Source organism: Barbus barbus (genome assembly GCF_936440315.1).
Source record: "Barbus barbus genome assembly, chromosome: 5".
NCBI classification, from domain to species: Eukaryota; Metazoa; Chordata; class Actinopteri; order Cypriniformes; family Cyprinidae; genus Barbus; species Barbus barbus.
In genome coordinates, this window is record NC_136733.1 from 33,492,829 (window position 1) to 33,510,994 (window position 18,166).

The 18,166-nt window shown below is 37.2% G+C and overlaps 1 protein-coding gene across 1 annotated transcript in view; it reads left to right on the forward strand.

The window, feature by feature from the left end:
• The window catches only part of LOC306869257 (substance-P receptor-like), a gene marked incomplete at both ends in the record, with an annotated part of 30,511 nt that extends 18,301 nt beyond the window's left edge, over positions 1-12,210 (forward strand). The window contains 3 exons of the mRNA XM_079415943.1: positions 9,083-9,233; positions 11,370-11,566; positions 11,880-12,210. Of these exons, the coding sequence (XP_079272069.1) occupies positions 9,083-9,233; positions 11,370-11,566; positions 11,880-12,210 (679 nt within the window). The remainder of the gene's footprint in view (positions 1-9,082; positions 9,234-11,369; positions 11,567-11,879) is intronic.
• Positions 12,211-18,166: the final 5,956 nt, after the last annotated feature.

The following is an 18,166-nucleotide window of genomic DNA, read 5'->3' on the forward strand; positions in this document are numbered from 1 at the left end:
TGTTGAACATCAATTAAATTGTTACTCTTACTTTGGTTTGGATGTTTTCTGTATTTTCTAGTTCGGGGAACAGACACAGTCTCTACAGTGTGATATCTAGGTGAAAGAGTCTCTATGTGCTGAGAATGAACTGACTTCTGTAACGTGAGGCGGCTAGCAGATGGTCGGTTTAGCCAGTCTGTCTGCCTCCTGACCTGGGCCCCAGTTAGTCAAGTACGAACTCTAAGACTATGTGCCATATTTCTAGAGAGAAGAGCGGCACAACCCCAGGAGGGATGAAGACCATCTCTTTTCAACAGGTCAGGTCTGCCCCAAAAATTCTTCCAATTGTCTATGAAACCTATGTTATTCTGCTGGCACCACTTAGACATCCAGCCATTGAGTGACGACAGTCTGCTATGTATCTCATCACTCCGGTAAGCAGGGAGCAGACCAGAGCATATTACAGTGTCTGACATCGTACTTGCAAGTTCACACACCTCTTTAACAATATATTGAAGTGAAGTGAAGTGACATACTGCCAAGTATGGTGACCCATACTCGGAATTCGTGCTCTGCATTTAACCCATCCAACGTGCACACACACAGCAGTGAACACACACACATCGTGAACACACACCCGGAGCAGTGGGCAGCCATTTATGCTGCAGCGCCCAGGGAGCAGTTGGGGGTTCGGTGCCTTGCTCAAGGGCACCTCAGTCGTGGTATTGAGGGTGGAGAGAGCGCTGGACATTCACTCCCCTCACCTACAATCCCTGCCGGCCGAGACTCGAACCCGCAACCTTTAGATTACGAGTCCGACTCTCTAACCATTAGGCCACGACTTCCCAAAAAATTTTAGTGATCTCCGACTGGCAAAGTCGAACATCATTAGCGCCAACGTGAATAACAATCTTACTGAATTTACATTTGGCATTAGCCAGCACTTTTAAATTTGCCAAGATGTCAGGCGCTCTGGCTCCCGGTAAACATTGGACTATGGTGGCTGGTGTCTCTATTTTCATGTTCCGTACAATAGAATCGCCAATAACTAGAGCACTTTCATCAGGTTTCTCAGTGGGTGCGTCACTGAGTAGGGAGAACCTGTTTGATGTTCTGATCGGAACAGAAGAGTGGTGTTTTGACCTGCGACCCAGTTGCCCTGCTGCACGGGCTCTACCAGAACCGAACAATGTACAGGACTCCCTGAGCTAGTCACATCCAAAGCAGTATCTACAGCCCTCACATTCTTACTGTCCTCAACTAAAGTTTGGATGCGTGTCTCTAATTCTGAAATCTTCTCTGTCAGCCTAACTATTTCCCTGTATTTATCACATGTGAATCCCTCGTCGCCGACAGAGAGAGATAAACTGTACATGTAGCAAACAGTGCAAACAACAATAGCAGGAGAAGAAGCCATTACTCACCGTGATTGAAGAATGATTCACTTACCACTGTTGTTTGATGAACTCGTGAAAAACGGAGGGAGAAAAAATGAAACAATAATAGGCGCAAATAGAAACGCGAATGGAACCGTGAGTGACAAGCTAACGGGCTAACGAATGCTAACGTGCTGCACGCGCAGTTTTAAACAAAAGTAAGATAGAGATGAAAGTAAGATTCAACAGAAAAGTGAAGTTTCACGGAACTACAATCGCAAACCTCTCAGTAGCACGACAGACAGAAGCAATCGATCAGCAATAGATCATCAAGCCACATTACCACAGCTAATGTGTGGTAATGTGAAGTAATCAGCATTTGTAGGATTTATTCATGCTTTTTTATGCCAGGTTGGAGTTATACACTGATTTTCTGTCATGGTCCATAAGGGGGTCTATGGACCATGACAGAATTAGCCTTGGCCACCCCATGTATAAAACTCTAGCTCCACCACTGAGAGGTTTGCGTTTGGTTCTGAAGGGAATGCGCCCTCGATCTACCTAAATGCGTCTATGTTCGCGCAAATCATTCGTGATCCAGCTTCACCTCCAGAAGAAGTGAGTACAAGGTTTTTTAAATGAATCTTTGCAAATCGCCTTTCCCAAAAATGTGCTAATTATCAAGTTTCACGATGAATGCGGCTAAAGTAAACAGTCCCCCAGAGAGCGGCTCGGAAGAGAGGGGTGGGGTCAGCAGAGCTCATTAACATTTAAAGGAGAATAACACAATACGGCTTGCTCTGACAAGAGCTGTTTTTGACAGGGTAAAAAAAGGTGTTTTTACACTACCAATGAAAAATTTTAAACTATGTTACAGACTTTTCATTAAGACCCTAAATAATAATATCAACTTGTGGAAAATGGGCATTATATGACCCCTTTAAAGGTATAGTTCACCTAAAAATGAAAAATCTATATACATTTAATCATGTCGGTCCAGGTCCAAACCTGTATAATTTTCTTTGTGCAGAATACAAAAGAAGATAAGGCTGCATGATTATTTGAAGTATCGCAATATGGGAGAACAAATGCTTAATGGATTAATGTTTGAAAATGAAGAAATTAAGAGAGCCATAAAGTATAATAGTATTGTAGCTTTATAGTTATGTAGACTTTTTTAGTATAATACAGTATCTTTTTTATTTTATAGTGAAATGTTATGATTTCTTTTTCAATACTTTATAGAATATTCAATTATTTAATAGTTTGTGTAGTAGTAGTAGTAATTATAATATAGCAATAATAATAAAGATCATTATAAACATTATTAATAGTCATAATGATATGTAACCACAAAATATTTGGCCTAGAAATAATCTCAACAAACTTGGAGCTTTTTTTATTTTTCATCAGTCAGTTGAAATCAGTAAAACTGCAAACTATACAGTCCTACCCCGCTGACTTGTTAAGAATTTAAATGTTTAAATGTTAAGTTTTTAATGAGGGCGGATTTTCAGACAGAATAGCAGAACTATCAATTGAAGCAAAAGTCTCATCTTGATCTCATTGCTGTCCAGGAGAAACAAATGGGATTTAAAAGAGATCAAATCAAATACTTTAACAGGAGCCAGCATCATACTGCATGTCATCTTACCCCCTTTTTACTTTTCATCCTTTAAATAAACAGCCAAACTTGATACTGCAAAAGCGCACTTATATAGAAGCATTTGTAAACACGCTGACTTATGAATATACTTACACGGTACATCAGGCAGTCCAGCTAAAATAGCTAGATACCACATTATCTTTCCTCAAAAAAATTACTTTCTAAGAATTGAATTCAGCATGACTACAAAAAGTGCAGAGATATATGATGTTATCTCAGCACCCTGCCACTGTTCTGACCCTTTCATCGTGTTCTTTGGCTCTGTTTGATGGTGGTTCACAGATAACACATTCTCTGTCATCCCTACCTAAAAACTGACAGCTCACTAACAGCATGTGGCCAGTCTGTTTCAGTTTGCCTAGCCTTAAACTTAGATGTCTTTTTTGGGCGACCCACAGGCTTGCTGCAGGCTTCATCTCTCTCTCTCTCCCTCCGTTTCTTCTCAGCTCTTGCGAGAAAAGGGGGAAATTGAGCTCTCCTCAATCTGGATTCTGACAGGGTGCACTCTGTGCAGCACTGATTTCTGCAAATTGCCATGAGACTCAACCAGAAGAACTTGCAGTGCAGCTAGCAATTTTTTTGTTTTTTTTTTACCAGAGATTACAGAGACAAAATGCTCCACAAATATGAAAAGTTAATATGAATTATTAGTTCTAATGAGGTGTCTGAAGACAGTACAACGCATGCATGCAGACAACAAAAGACACATCTGGTAGCTGTTATAGATCTGCAGAGGAGCCGGTGTGCAAAAAGGGGTCAAATAAATAACATTTCAATAAGATGTCAATAACAATTTTATGCTTTTGAAATGAGAAATACCCATGTTTATGAGATAGAAAACATTATAAATATAATATGTGTAGCATTACAAAAATCTTTTTCGCTTTTGATCAATTTAATGTGCCATGCTACATTTTTTTCAGGAATCTTTGATGAATAGAAAGTTCAAAAGAACAGCATTTATGTGAAATATAAATCTTTTGTAACATTATAAATGTCTTTACTGTCACTTTTGATTAATTTGATGTATCCGTGCTAAAGTATTAATTTCTTTATATTTCTTATAATTTCTTAATAACCTCAAACTTTTGATTGATAATATATATGAAAATATTGTAGATTTGGAAAAATATTTGTTTCTATTATCTTGTATCTTAATTCTTCTATTATTATAAAAGTTTAATAAACAGACTAAGCAACAAAAAAAAAAAAAAAAATAGTGTAGATTTAGGATTTTTCACCCTACAAACACTGAATAAAATTCATAAAACAATTTTGCCTAGAACACAAGTTACACCAAAATAAATACATTTCTAAATAGCAATGTATTAATCTACATTTTATTACTCTAAAATTACTTTTAACTCATTAATTAGCAGTTTTCTTATTTATTGTTGACCATTATTTTACATAATTTTTCTAACTAAAAGTAACATAAAAATAGCATTTAAAGAGAACAAATAAACAATTTTAAATTGCAGTAACAATTTTAAATTGAGTATTTCCTTACACTTGTACTTAACTATACTTAAAAATGTCTCAACCCTTAGCTATACCACTGGCCACAACACTGTTGCAATTTGGGCAATTCCATAATTGGTCAAACATCTGGTGGTAGCGATATGATGTGAAGTATTGCTAAATAAGGAATAATCACCCTGTCCGACACATATAAACCACATCAGATGTCCCAGTCTCTCTCCCTTCCTGTTATTCTGATACTTGTCTGACGTGTCCTAATCCTGAAAGAACAAATTCAAAGATTGTTTATGCAAATGTTTGCCTCAGACTCAGAGATCCAGGGAAGTTTTAGTAGAGAAGCTAGAGGACATAAAGAGGTGAGAATGAGGGAAAAAAACAACCTTTATTTGTTTTATAATTAGGCTTCCGTCTGGTTCCATTGCATAATTTTACCAATTCTTGGTCTTGATTCGAATTAAATAATTGCCTACTTCTCCCTCTATTGCAAATGTCCTCACTAATAGCTGATTGCTGGGGTTTTTTTGGTGTTTTTTTGGATGACAAACGCCATAAAGATTGTATTTGCACCCAAAGTGTTCTATTTTGGGTATTAATTCATTAGTCCTATCTGCGAGGCGTTCAATAATCAAACATTCTATTAGCATGTTTCATTAATTACTCTCATTTTTCTTTTTGTGCGAGAAGGAAGTTAATAACCGACGTATCGTGATGCTCTTTAAGCTCCATTTACCAAAATGTGCTGCTGAAACGAAACAGTAACTTGTATTTTAGATATCATTAGTGAGTTACTGCTGCATGACAGTTCCTCACACTGTTTGCTCGTGGTAAACACAGACACTCCAAATCTGAAAGGTGTAAACCAATTGGAAGTGTGATACTGAGCCATCGCTTCTAACTGGCAGCCTTTTTTTACAACACAGTTCTGTCAGATAATTTGTCATAGTGCAAGTAGAAAGTCTCGGCTTTGACTCTGAAAGCAATTAGTCTAGCTGGCATACTGCTACATCTCTTCATTACCTGTGACTGTGAATTGACCGGTTGTTCTGACATATGGCATTCTAATATACTCAATGAATTAAGACCACAATTCGCCACTTAACTACTATAATATTTCATACAGGAACTTCTCAGTAATGTTGATGAAATTTCCACATCCGCAGATGAAAAATCACTTTCTCTCTGGAATTTTACTTTGCTTGTCTAAATGTACTGGAATGCATGAAAGTGTGTACGTGGCGTCAGAATGAGTTTAAGAGTGGGACGGGACAAGATGGTTAGGTTATGGTATCACTGTTTGGCACAACCTTTATAATATTAATTAGCTCCCTTTTTATGTTGTCAGCCAAACCTTTGCACTATTCATAAATGGGTGTTCTGTGAATAAGTGCTGCAGTTGTATGGCCCTGTGTGTAGATGTTCTATGCAGAGATGCAATAGTAACTTTTAATATTAAGAAATAAATGGATTAAATCTGTATAGTTAAAGGAATTCGAAATACATAAAAATAGGAAAATTCTGTCTTTTACCTGACTCTCTAGATTATACAGCATTTTGATGAATATTTGATGAACTGTTTTTGTCAATGAAAGTCAATGGTGTCCAAAATAACATTAGACCCCACTGTCATTATTTAGATAAAAACACAAATATTTTCAAAATATCTACTTTTGTGCTCCACAGAAGAAAGAAAGTCATATAACTTCGGAACAAGATGAGAATAACAGTAACTGATGACATTTTTGAATGAACTGTCCTTAAAACTAAATTGTCAACAATTTAACATCAAGATGCAATAATGAAGTGACATTCAGCCAAGTATGGTGACCCATACTCGGAATTCGTGCTCTGCATTTAACCCATCCAACGTGCACACACACAGCAGTGAACACACACACTGTGAACACACACCCGGAGCAGTGGGCAGCCATTTTAAGCGCCCGGGGAGCAGTTGGGGGTTCGGTGCCTTGCTCAAGGGCACCTCAGTCGTGGTATTGAGGGTGGAGAGAGCGCTGTACATTCACTCCCCCCACCTACAATCCCTGCCGGCCGGAGACTCGAACCCGCAACCTTCGGATTACAAGTCCGACTCTCTAACCATTAGGCCACGACTTTCCCTGAAATAATAAAAAACTGTCAATAGTGCACCGATTGCCTTATTTTTCAATATAAATGTAAATTTGATCTCCTGAAATAATTGATTTGATTTTCACCCTTTTTTAATCAATTACAATTGAGATTCAAACAGAGATTCAGCACTGCATGTTTTCTAATTTCCTCACCTTTTTAAAAGTGCACTCGTTCACTCATTAAAAACATTTTCAACACTTTACCAGTCAAATGTTTGAAATAATTAATGGCAGTCTATCACGGTTTCCACGAAAGTATTTCCACAAAAAAATAGCAATTGTTTCCTACATTGATTTTAATAAGAAATGTTTCTAGAGCACCAACTCAGCATATGAGAATCATTTCTGAAGGAACGTGTGACACTGAAAACTGGATTCAAATATATGAAAAAAACTGGAAAAATATATTCAAATAGAAAAGTTATTTTGTAATAATATTTCATCATGTTACTGTTTTTGATCAAATAAATGCAGCATTGGTAAGCATTAGATGATTAGAGACTTCTTTCAACAGCATTTGAAAAGATCTTAATTATTCCAAACTTTTGGCCAGTAGTATATTCTTAGTGCAGGGCCAAAAACACACCATTACCTCGTTTAAGTATAACATCAGAACCTGAAACTATAAAAATAAATGTTAAGCTTTCATTCTCAGCCTCTCGCCTTCTCTTTTCTTTCTTTCAATGCCTGTTTTCCTGATTGCACTTAATTGTTAGTGAAATGGTGAGCGAGGTATAAGCTGTGGTCAGCGAGAGGTGACTAAACTGCCTCATCAGAGTTCTTTCATGCTGTACCTGGTTCAATCATCTTTCCTGGACACATTCTTTAACATCAGCCATGGAGAAGGTGTTAGCGTAGGAAGTGGGCGGATGAATGGAGCCAAGTCCAACTCTCCTGATGACAGCAGTGCACCTGTGTCACTAAGGAATATGAAAAAATGGAAGTATAATTAATCATGGTGTCGTTTTTCAAATCCCTCATGGAGGGAATCACAGGAAGCAACAATATTACAGAGAACTCATCTCTTGTGTTGTCTTCAGATTGGCAAGTGGCATTCCTGATACGAGTATCTCTCAGTCTGGCCCTTGGGGCATTTCCTGCAGTGTTTACTGTTAGCTCTTAGAGAACATCGCCAGTTTGTTCAATTTGGAGAAAAAGGGATTTTTATAGGAGCGCAGTCACATAACTCAATCTGAAATTGGTTTGTCTCATGAATATCAATTACAACATGAATGGATGGTTAAAGATTACTTTAAAACTGGGCTATTTAATATTCATGAGGGCTGAATATAATATTATTATATCACATATTCACAAATGTTCAATCATATTTGTGATTTTTCTGGTGGGGATGTGAAAACTTCAACATTATTGAGCAGTTCCTTTAAGAAAGCAAACACTGTATTGTCACCTGGCTGTGGATTTGCAAGTCAACGTTGTGATTCAAACACGTGCGGTGCATTTTAATAGATTTAGACTGTAAACTAAAGGGAAACGTGATGCAATTTGGTTACTGTGATTCCCTGTTACAGGTTTAATTGCTTTTGAGGGATTAATGTGAAGTAATATATTCATTTTTGATAGATGACTTCTTGTCTGTGGCGCTGTGTTTGATTTATAATCTTAGTTCTTTGTTAGACCCAGTGCATTAGGGGAAAGAAATGAGCTGGGCCTAGATTTCTTGGACAGGCAACATGACTCAAGTCTGACAGAGATTTGGCAAAGCAAAACTGTTTTGAGAATAGAAAAGAATCAGTGGAATTGTACATTACAGTCTGAACAGTGAGAGGAGATTTCACCAAGAATGAATTGCGCCAGCTGATAACGTCCTTATTCGGACGTGCTGTTTGCATTATACACCCAATTCACTAAAGGAATGATTACAATTACATGAATGCATTTCTCAGATGATTTTAGTAATTGAAATAAAAAAATGTATGGCGATAGACATATTAACTTGTGGCCATATTGTACTAATTCATTCCCTCGTTTTAATTTAGTAAAATCATGTAACAAATGTCTAATTCATAGCTACAATAGCTTTTTTTTCTTTTGCTGTATATTATTTCATAAGCCTTGTTTTGCATTCTTATAATATGAAATAAACAAAAGATCAAGAATGAGAGTTAAATTAAACCGATAAATAAAATCAATAGGATGGATGAAATACTACATATTTGCATAATAAAATTACAAAAAAATCTTTAAATAGAAAAAAACGAGTGTGGACATTCCTGTTGGTTTTTCCCATCCCATGAAAACCAGAAACTTAAAATAGCAAACAGGATTTCAGGTGTTAGTGAAAAAGACTGCTAAAATTACATGCAAATTTAATTATTACAACATCTACAAATTACTATCTAGAGTTACAATAATGCTAATATGAAAAATACTTTCTTTCTTTCTTTCTTTCTTTCTTTCTTTCTTTCTTTCTTTCTATCCTTTTGAAGGTATTTTGTGTGTGTAGCAGTGCTGATTTACTTCCTCCCTCTCCTGGTGATGGGCTGTGCTTACCTGGTGGTGGGTTTGACTCTGTGGGCCAGTGAGATCCCAGGAGATTCATCTGACCGTTATCAAGAGCAGCTGAACGCCAAACGCAAGGTCTTCATCACATGATCCTCTTGCTCCTCCTTTTTTCATCATCTTTTAAGCCTGTGACATTTGCCTACACACACAGTGCAGGTCAGACTCTGAACCCTGAGTTAACAAAGCAGACAGAGTTCACACGCAGTGAGAAGGTCCGTCTGCTTCTTTCATCTGTATTCTCTGTGTGTATGTGTGTCTGCCTCATTCACCACACTTGAAGGATATGAAGTCAAGATATGCTCCTCTCCAATATCTACTTTACATATCACTGCTATAGCATTATGCCTCACTATCTTCCTCTTCTAACTCACACAAAATATCTTAATCTATTTTTAAGCAACCATCATTAGTACTTATGATGACACAATGTGACACACTACCTCTGAGCGCCTGTATGTCCCCGTCTTCTGTTTGAGCTTCATAAACATCAAAGAGCCTCTGATAGTCTGCTGGTGACTGAGTGATTTTCTACTACTTACTTCTGGCAGAGTGTGTCACTGTGGTTTTCATGCTGATTTCAGGCACATTTCAGGATCAGGATATTCTAGTGTTGTAGAACAAGAGTAGTTTGGGGTAACTGACCCACTTTTCACAGACTTAGAGGTGTTGGGACATGTGCAGCTTATTGACATTAGTCCACAGGCAGCTTTTTCTATGGTAGAATGATAAAACAAGAAAGTCAAAGTAGTGAATAATAAGATGCATTAGCTGAAAAATAAGATGTTATTTGAAGGTGCACTCAGTATTTTTTTTATATATATAAGTACCATTTTGGACATATGCTGAAGCAACATGAATGTGGCATCTCACAGAAGATTTCAGTTACTAATGCCATTGTAGAAATGCATGATTCCAGCGACATTATCCACCTTAGTTATAACTTAAGTGCAGGTGTGGCTATTGTTAACTTGAATGTGCAAGGCTTCAGTTGTCATCTGCCACCTTTTTTTTTTTAGCTGTACAAAACAGTACAAAACTTATGTTGCTTGATATTGCATACTGGTGTCTCTTATAATATTATTTTTCTTTATTTTTATAACCATGAACACATTGTAGTGCAAATATCTATTACCTGCTGTGGCTAATGAATCAAAAGTCTTGCATGTTCACAGAAAATAGCTTACTTCTGCGTAGAAAAATATGGATAATAAGATGATGAGACATTAAGTTGAATAAAAATGAGTGGGAGAGTCCTGTCTTAGTTACAAGAGCCAGATACCTGTTAGTTCACTCATGAATGTGCATGGACAATAGCCAGGCCAGTGTGTGTAGTTGGAGATAAAGAAGCCCAATTTGTGTTTTAAATACCATTGTTGTCAGATTTTATTCAAGATTTAAAAAGTGTTCTTTAAATGTACCATTGACACAGTTTTGGAAATACTGACCTTCATGAGGCAACTTGCTCTATGTGACATATGACTGGATTCTATCTATGTGAGTTTACCTCATTTCAAACATATTTTTTCAAAAGTAATTTTCATTTTTATGAATTGCAAATCAAATGCAAAACTTGTTTTAATGAGGGAAAAATTACTGAGTGTGCCTTTAAAGCTATATAATTTTAGTGCCACTAGTTGCAGAAAATTGAAATGGAAATATTATTTGGTTTCCCAAATACTCAAACTGTCATCCAGTTATCAGACCAACAAGTAGTCCCACCTAAACTCAAGGCATTACTTAAACCAATGTGTCTATATTGAGCTGACACAAAAGTTTACACTTTTTTTTTTTTTTGAAGGAAAATCAATTGTCTCTTCACATTGCAGTAAGGTGGGAGAGAAGAAAATATTTTATTATGGAAACAATAAGCCTTAAATAGCATTTATGTTATTGAAGCTATTTTTAAAATATATTTGTCTCTTTGATTAATGGCTCTGCTCAATGCATATGTTTAGCTTTATATTTATTACGTTTTAATGTAATTTTTAATTAAACGTTTGCATGCTGCTTGCTGGTGGTATATTAAAGCCACTGAACCTAAAAGCTGTCAAGAAAATTATTAGGGGACATTTCGCCTGTCAGCATTCTGCCAGTTTTTGTGCAATATGGGCAGCAAGCAAAGCCCAGGAAATCAGCTTGAAGGACAGAACATGTATTTATAGTCATACAGTATAACCAATATTGAAATTTTCTCTTCTTGCCAACCCTCAGGTGGTGAAGATGATGATTGTGGTGGTATGTACGTTTGCTGTTTGCTGGCTCCCCTATCACGTCTATTTCCTGATTCACCAGTTCTATCCGCATCTGTTTGAGCATCCCTTCATTCAGCAGGTCTATCTGACTATCATGTGGCTGGCAATGAGCTCCACTATGTACAACCCCATTATCTACTGCTGCCTCAATGACAGGTAATTTCACCTGGAGTGAAAACACAGTAATTGACGTGCACACACATACACACAGGCACGTCTAGCTTTTTCCAGAGTCCCTGTAATATTCGCTATAATATCATTATTGTTCAAAACGATCCATCTTTTTGTGCCATAAAATGTAGTCCAATGCTGTGATGTATTATTCTCTAATGTATCCTGGTTTTACCGCCTCACTGAGAAATCCATCACAAAAGCCTTTGAAAGACAACAAAGCTTTAATATCTTCTAGTCAATTTTCAACTTTAAACCCATCATCCTCATCTCCTACATTGCCTAAATGTTTCCTCAGGTTCCGTGCCGGATTTAAGCAAGCATTCCACTGTTGTCCATGTGTCCCTGAGGGATCCTATGAGGGTCTAGAGCTCAAGTCCACCCGGTACTTTCAAACCCAGACCAGTTTGTACAGGGCCAGTCGAATGGAGACCACCGTGTCCTGCGTGATGCAGCCGTGTGAAGATGGCCAGAAGGTCACTTTTGGGAGCATCAGAGGGGCTGCTGGGAGGCCGGCAGTTCACAGCCCCTCCAGGGAGCTCACCTCCAATGGCTCATCCTCCCGTAGCATCTCCAAGACCGTGTCGGAGACCTCCAGCTTTTACTCCAGTAACAACCAACAAGAATGAGAGTGCAAAAGCACAAGAGTCAAAGAGAACGAATGCCACTAATTTTGCAGAGATGTAATCGTTTGATGAATCCTCTTCAGTCCTCCCCCCCGTGTAAATCTTGCGGATTACTTTGAGTGTGTGCAGATGTGTGTTTTAGCTGGTTGAGTCCACACACGCTAAGTGTTTTTAATTTCAAACGATCCTTCATCTTTCATTCTTGTCACATTCTATTCATGAGGTTCATAATTATGATCAGAGGAACATTTACATTGATTTTTTTTTGGAAATGCTTTCTTACCAAAGTGATACAAATGACATGTTGCTTTGTGCTGGCTTAAATGAGAGCCTGACTGATTGATCCTGCAATCCCTGAAGACATTTTAAAGGTTTACATTAATGGACATGTGATGCAGTGGAACAATGAGTCCTTATACTGTAAATATTGAATATGACCATTTATATTGGTCTATTGACTATACCTGAGTATAAGAGGAATAGGAATAAGTAAAAAAATATCAACGAAGGTACCCCCCTTAATCCCTCGAGTCTCTAAAAATGGCCCACCTGGTTCAAATGATACCTGAGCACATGTTTCTTCAGTGCTTTATCTGCAAGTGGGAGATTACTGCAGACTTCACAGCATATTTTTTCTGCCTTCAAAATCTCTAAACTGGCTAAGACTGAACAAAAACACAGAGGGCAGAGATTATTATACTACTGAAAATGCCTCGGTGGCTTCACGGTCAGTTAGAGCAATGATCCAGCCTGTGAAATGAAAATGAACAATGTCAGTTGCCAATATCAACACAGGCAGATACAAAAGAACCATATTAAATGACTTTTCAAGGTGTGCCTGGAAACACAAATGCGTGGTGGTGAAAGCTCTGAATGCCTGTCCTGATTTTGTGTGCTCTGAAGAATAGATCTGGAGGGAAAAATGTGATGGTCAGAGAATTTTTGTACTAGGTTTTTTTTTGTCTTCAGTCGATTATTCTTTTTTCTCCTTGTCTGCTTTTTTTTCATAATTGACCCTTTGCTACGCTCCGCCCCTTGGTTACTGTTACCAACCCGGTTACTGTGGCTTACTCCTTGGAATGAACTAGAGATGAACAGCATGATTATTAGTGAAAAGTGCTCATAAAGTGGTAAGAACTGATTAGATCTTATTTTTATAGAGGCTGAAATGAATTATGACATCTTATTGTCTGCTTTTTTAAAATATGCACTCAGTAATGCGACAAAAAGCTGCAGAGACTGCAAACACTTCTCAGTCAGCTGAAAAGCAATAGCGAATAAATGAAAACATCAGTATATAACAGAACTATTCCTAATATTTAGAATAACTGTGGTACTTTTGAACACCTCAGTGACATTGTTTGTCAAGAAAAAAAGGGAGATGGAGTATAATAATTACCATTACAATTCAATTAATAACTATTGTAATATTTTTTCATATAAAATCTCTATTAGCGCTGCTATGGTGTTGCGGTGAAGAACTCTTGGCTACGTTTTCCAAATGCATAATAAACAGTGAGTAGATCATAAACCACCGGCACCAACAGACTCTATGATCCACTTACACTTAAGACGCTTTTACAAAATGTAGTCCTGAATGATTCAAACACTCACTTATAATACTCAGAAAGACGCAACAGTTGCCTTCTTTGTAAAGATTTAAGTGATTAGGATTAACCAAATCATACCCACTGAGTCAATTCCACTCCAAACTTTGGAATCAACCTTCAATACACAACGAATCAAAGAGTCAGTTCTTTTGGGGATTTGACTCCCATTTCAATCTCTAGATACCTTTTTGTGTCACCTGACCACTGGCAACAAAATAATAATATGTATTTCTCCGTCAAACCAGGAGGATGGGGAATGGAGTGTGGGATAGCTGACCGATGCCTACAGGTACCAGTTGTGATTTTGGCAGCCCATTTCTATGCTGCATACTCAATTTTTTTCATGTCTGGATGGACACAACAGTTGCTGACTGCTGAGGTATGATTAGTCATAAGGCGGAGCTTAGCCAAGTGCCAATTCTGTAGTTCTTTTGTTGTACAAGCATTCACGCGCACACATTCCTCTCACACTGGACAAGGCCAGAGTAAAATTAGCCCTTCAGGCACCTCCCTTGATACAGTCACAGCAATATGATACTGAGGTACACAGGATTATGGGACAAAAGGGGACGTTGTGAGATGGGGGGGGGGTTGAAGTGACCACCTGCTGCTGTTCTTGACTGGGATTGTGACAGTGGTGCCCGTTTTCCAAAACAGAGATCCGTGCTGTTCTTATGTATGATTTGTAACAGACTGGCTCTTCACATGTTAGTGGGCCTGAGCGTTCATTGTTCACACAGTGGCAGCAGGCTTGTTATGCTGCAATATGTTTAGAATATTTCGGACGGTAAAAGATTGTGATCAGAATGTGCCCGACTGTTTGGCAGGTGCTGACAACTCATTCCAGGAATAAATGAGCCACACTCTGTTCCTGATCTTTTTTTAGCAATTCAGAACTGTCTGTGATGCTAATGCTGCATCTGCCTTCACACTACATATATGAAGTTTATTTGCAAAAAATGGATAACTTTAATAAGTTTTTTATTATGTTACCATGTTTTTATTGTGTTTTGTGTTAGTTATCTTGGGGGGGGTTAGTTATTTTTTAACCTAGCCAAATAACCCACCTGCAGTTTGATTGAGATTAATTGCTGCACCAAATCAGCATTTTGGATTTCTGAAGGATCAGTTGACACTGAAGACTAAAATAAAAAAACAAAACATTAAAATATCATATTCCAGTGTCTTTTCTTAATTATGACCATATCTGCACCCAAAAGGGAAAATTTGGTTATTTTGTATGGTCATGTCATTCGAAACATTTATGAAATTGAAACCCTTATGGTTTCTTCTGTAGAATGTAAAATAACATATTTTGAAGAGTTTTTTTTTTTTTTTTTTTAGTTTGTCAAAAAGCAAGTCGTAAAGGTTTGGAACAACATGAGGGCAAGTAAACAATGACAGAACTTTCATTTTTGGGTAAATCCCTTTAAGATGAACATAAGGAATGTCTGATGAGAAAGGCATATAGGTAATTGCATACATAAAAAGAGTAATTTAAGTTTTGTTCATCTGCCAGTTGGGGTTTTGTGGCACCTCTGTGGACCATATTTATCTATGTGAGTGTGAGCACGAGAGGATTTGCTCTCATCAGCTCTATCTCTCTATAATCAGAGTAATTACCCAAGAGAAGAGAACACAGAGGGGAGGAAAACAGCTGTGCATGAAAGCATTCACACACAGACTCATCCACCCTCCAGCATTCCTCACATCCCTCCCAAGGCCATTCTGCGTGGCTGCTTAATTTCACTCAAAGTTATTATTCGTGTTCGTACATAAACGTGAGAGTGAGAGTGTGCATGTTTAAACATACATCTACATGAGTCCAGCTGGTATATTTCATCAGTTATTCTGAAAGAAAGATGCGCTTTGATTTCCATCCAGCACAGGAGGCCTGGACTGCTGGTTTCACTGACTTGAAATGTCCTATAAGACTCTGATCACAAAAATTCTTGGCAATGCTTTCATTAGTTACATTAAAGGGGTCATGAGTCATGACCTCATTTTAAAAGTCAGTTTATGTCAGTTTTTTGGTTTCTTGCACCAAGCACAGCCCTAATTTAGTTTTCATGACCGTTGTCCGCCTTCTCTCTGACATGGAATTTATCAAGCCATTTTGCTGCTGTACCTTTAGGTTTTCTGTGTATGCTTCCAGTGCTTACTTGTGTGTTGGGGATTTGTTGTCTAATAGAGTTGGCGCTGCTCCATCTTTCAGTAACACTCTCTTTGCAAAGCCTGCATTACAATGTGACAGGCTCACAAAACAACATCTGCACACTTATAGGTAAGGTTAGACTGAAATGATTGGGACCTTGGTAAAATATAACTTCAGTTCCTTTAGAAGGCCATGCAGAGTCTCAGATGCCACCCCACATCTTTCATCATACGTTTTGTGTCTTTTATCATTCATTTGTTACACCTTTAGTCACTTTCTACATCAAACTTTTTAATAGATCAAGGAAAATTTGACCCCTTAACCAGATATTACAAAATGGTGTACAGACCATTATTTTATGTCTGTGTAAATATATGTTGATTCATATATTTTCATAAGTATATTCATATTTGGAAGTACATCAACAACTGACTTATTATTGAAAATGTAAGCTTATGTTGCCTGTTAATGAGTTTACCAAGCTAAACAGTATGTAAATATTTCTTATATGCTTTTGGCAGTGGTTTTCCAAATATGTATTTGTATTATAATATAAACATAATATGAACATACATCAACAAAATTAACCAGATATGACTAAACCGAACCAGTGGGCCAAGTTAAAAAATAATGGCCATCCTCTTTGCTTTCAATGTTGTGCTGGCTTGCTCTCATTTATGTATGCTTTTGTAAAGGATTTTGTATGCATATGCTTCTGTATGCTTTGTCTAAAATATCTGTATTCAAGGCTGTGTGTGCTCTGAAGGGAAGAGTTTGAACATCTCCATTTGGCATTAGAAGTCTTGAAGCAAATCAAGCAGGTTGAGCTAGTTAATCATTTGTGACACGAAATGAGCCATTGAAGTTAATAAGCAGAGAGAAAGACAAAAGTCTGTGTCTCACAGTAAAGGGTACGGATGATCGAGAGCTTGTTGAAATTCCACTCAGTTTGTCTGGTCAGATGTTGAGTTGTGCCCCGTCTGTGAAGCAGGGTTGATCTATGTTGCTCCTACAAAAGCTGTCAAAAGGAGTTACTCTAAGTCAATCAGTTTTGCTGCCCTCTTTTCTTAAGAAGGTTTTGGAGACTTGTGGCGAATCTCTAAAGAATTCATTGTTATATATTCAGCGCTGTAGTTGACTTTGCGTTCTGCATTTAGAGCTAAAAGTATTAATTTCAAATGTACATTTTAAAGTTATAATATAGTTTTACTTGAAAATCAATGGCTTCTACATGTTTACTGAATTATTCCGTTTTTTAGGGATGCACACAGTGTATCTTCATCATTTAAAAACATTAATAATTGAAATAAACATCGGATGTAATCTTTAGAAAACCTCAAAATAAATATAGATTTTTCTTATATTATAATGTTGTGAAACAAATCACTTGTAGTATTTGAAACTATTGATTTTTTATTAATTTAACTAACATAAAACAAACTATTTACTTTTATCATCTCCCATTATCATTTTAGCTATATAGCAAAAAAAATAATCATTAGCTTATCTTTATTACAATGTTAGTATCAGTGCATCCATGCTAATTTTATGCATTAAGCTAAGAAGTTTTCTAATTATTAGGGATGAAATAAGTTTATGAAACTGAGAAAACCAAAATAAATAACTCAAACTTGACAGACAGGAAAAAAATGACTGAATAAAACAATCAATGGACCAAATCATTGAGTGAATGAGGGAGAAAGATGGAAGGCAAAGAGTTATTTCTCCTTTTGCTCTTTGATTCAGTAGCAACATTTCTCTGAGGAAAAATGTATACAGCGTATGACTGACAGCTAGACTACAAGATGATGCATTCGATGTCCTGCTAATACTAATGAACTCAAAGACTTCAGAGGACCTAGAAATAAGTCAGGGGCTTTATATAAGGATTTTGTTCCTACAGTTCAGTGAGGTTGCCATTTCAAGGATGGTTCTGAATTATAACAATGTTTACATTCTTTTACCTGATCCTTTTGTGGAATAGCAAGACTGGAAGACGGTGGTCTTCTACTAGAATTTTGGTAGTCAGTGCCTCTATCCAACTCTCAAAGCCTTGTATATGCTAACTAGACAAAATATGGATTTTAAATCTAAGAAGAACAGGTCTAGGCATGTCAACACCGTTCAAGATAAAGCCTCATTTTGAATGACTTGTTCTCTTTTGAAGATAAAATATGTGTACAATGATTCTAAA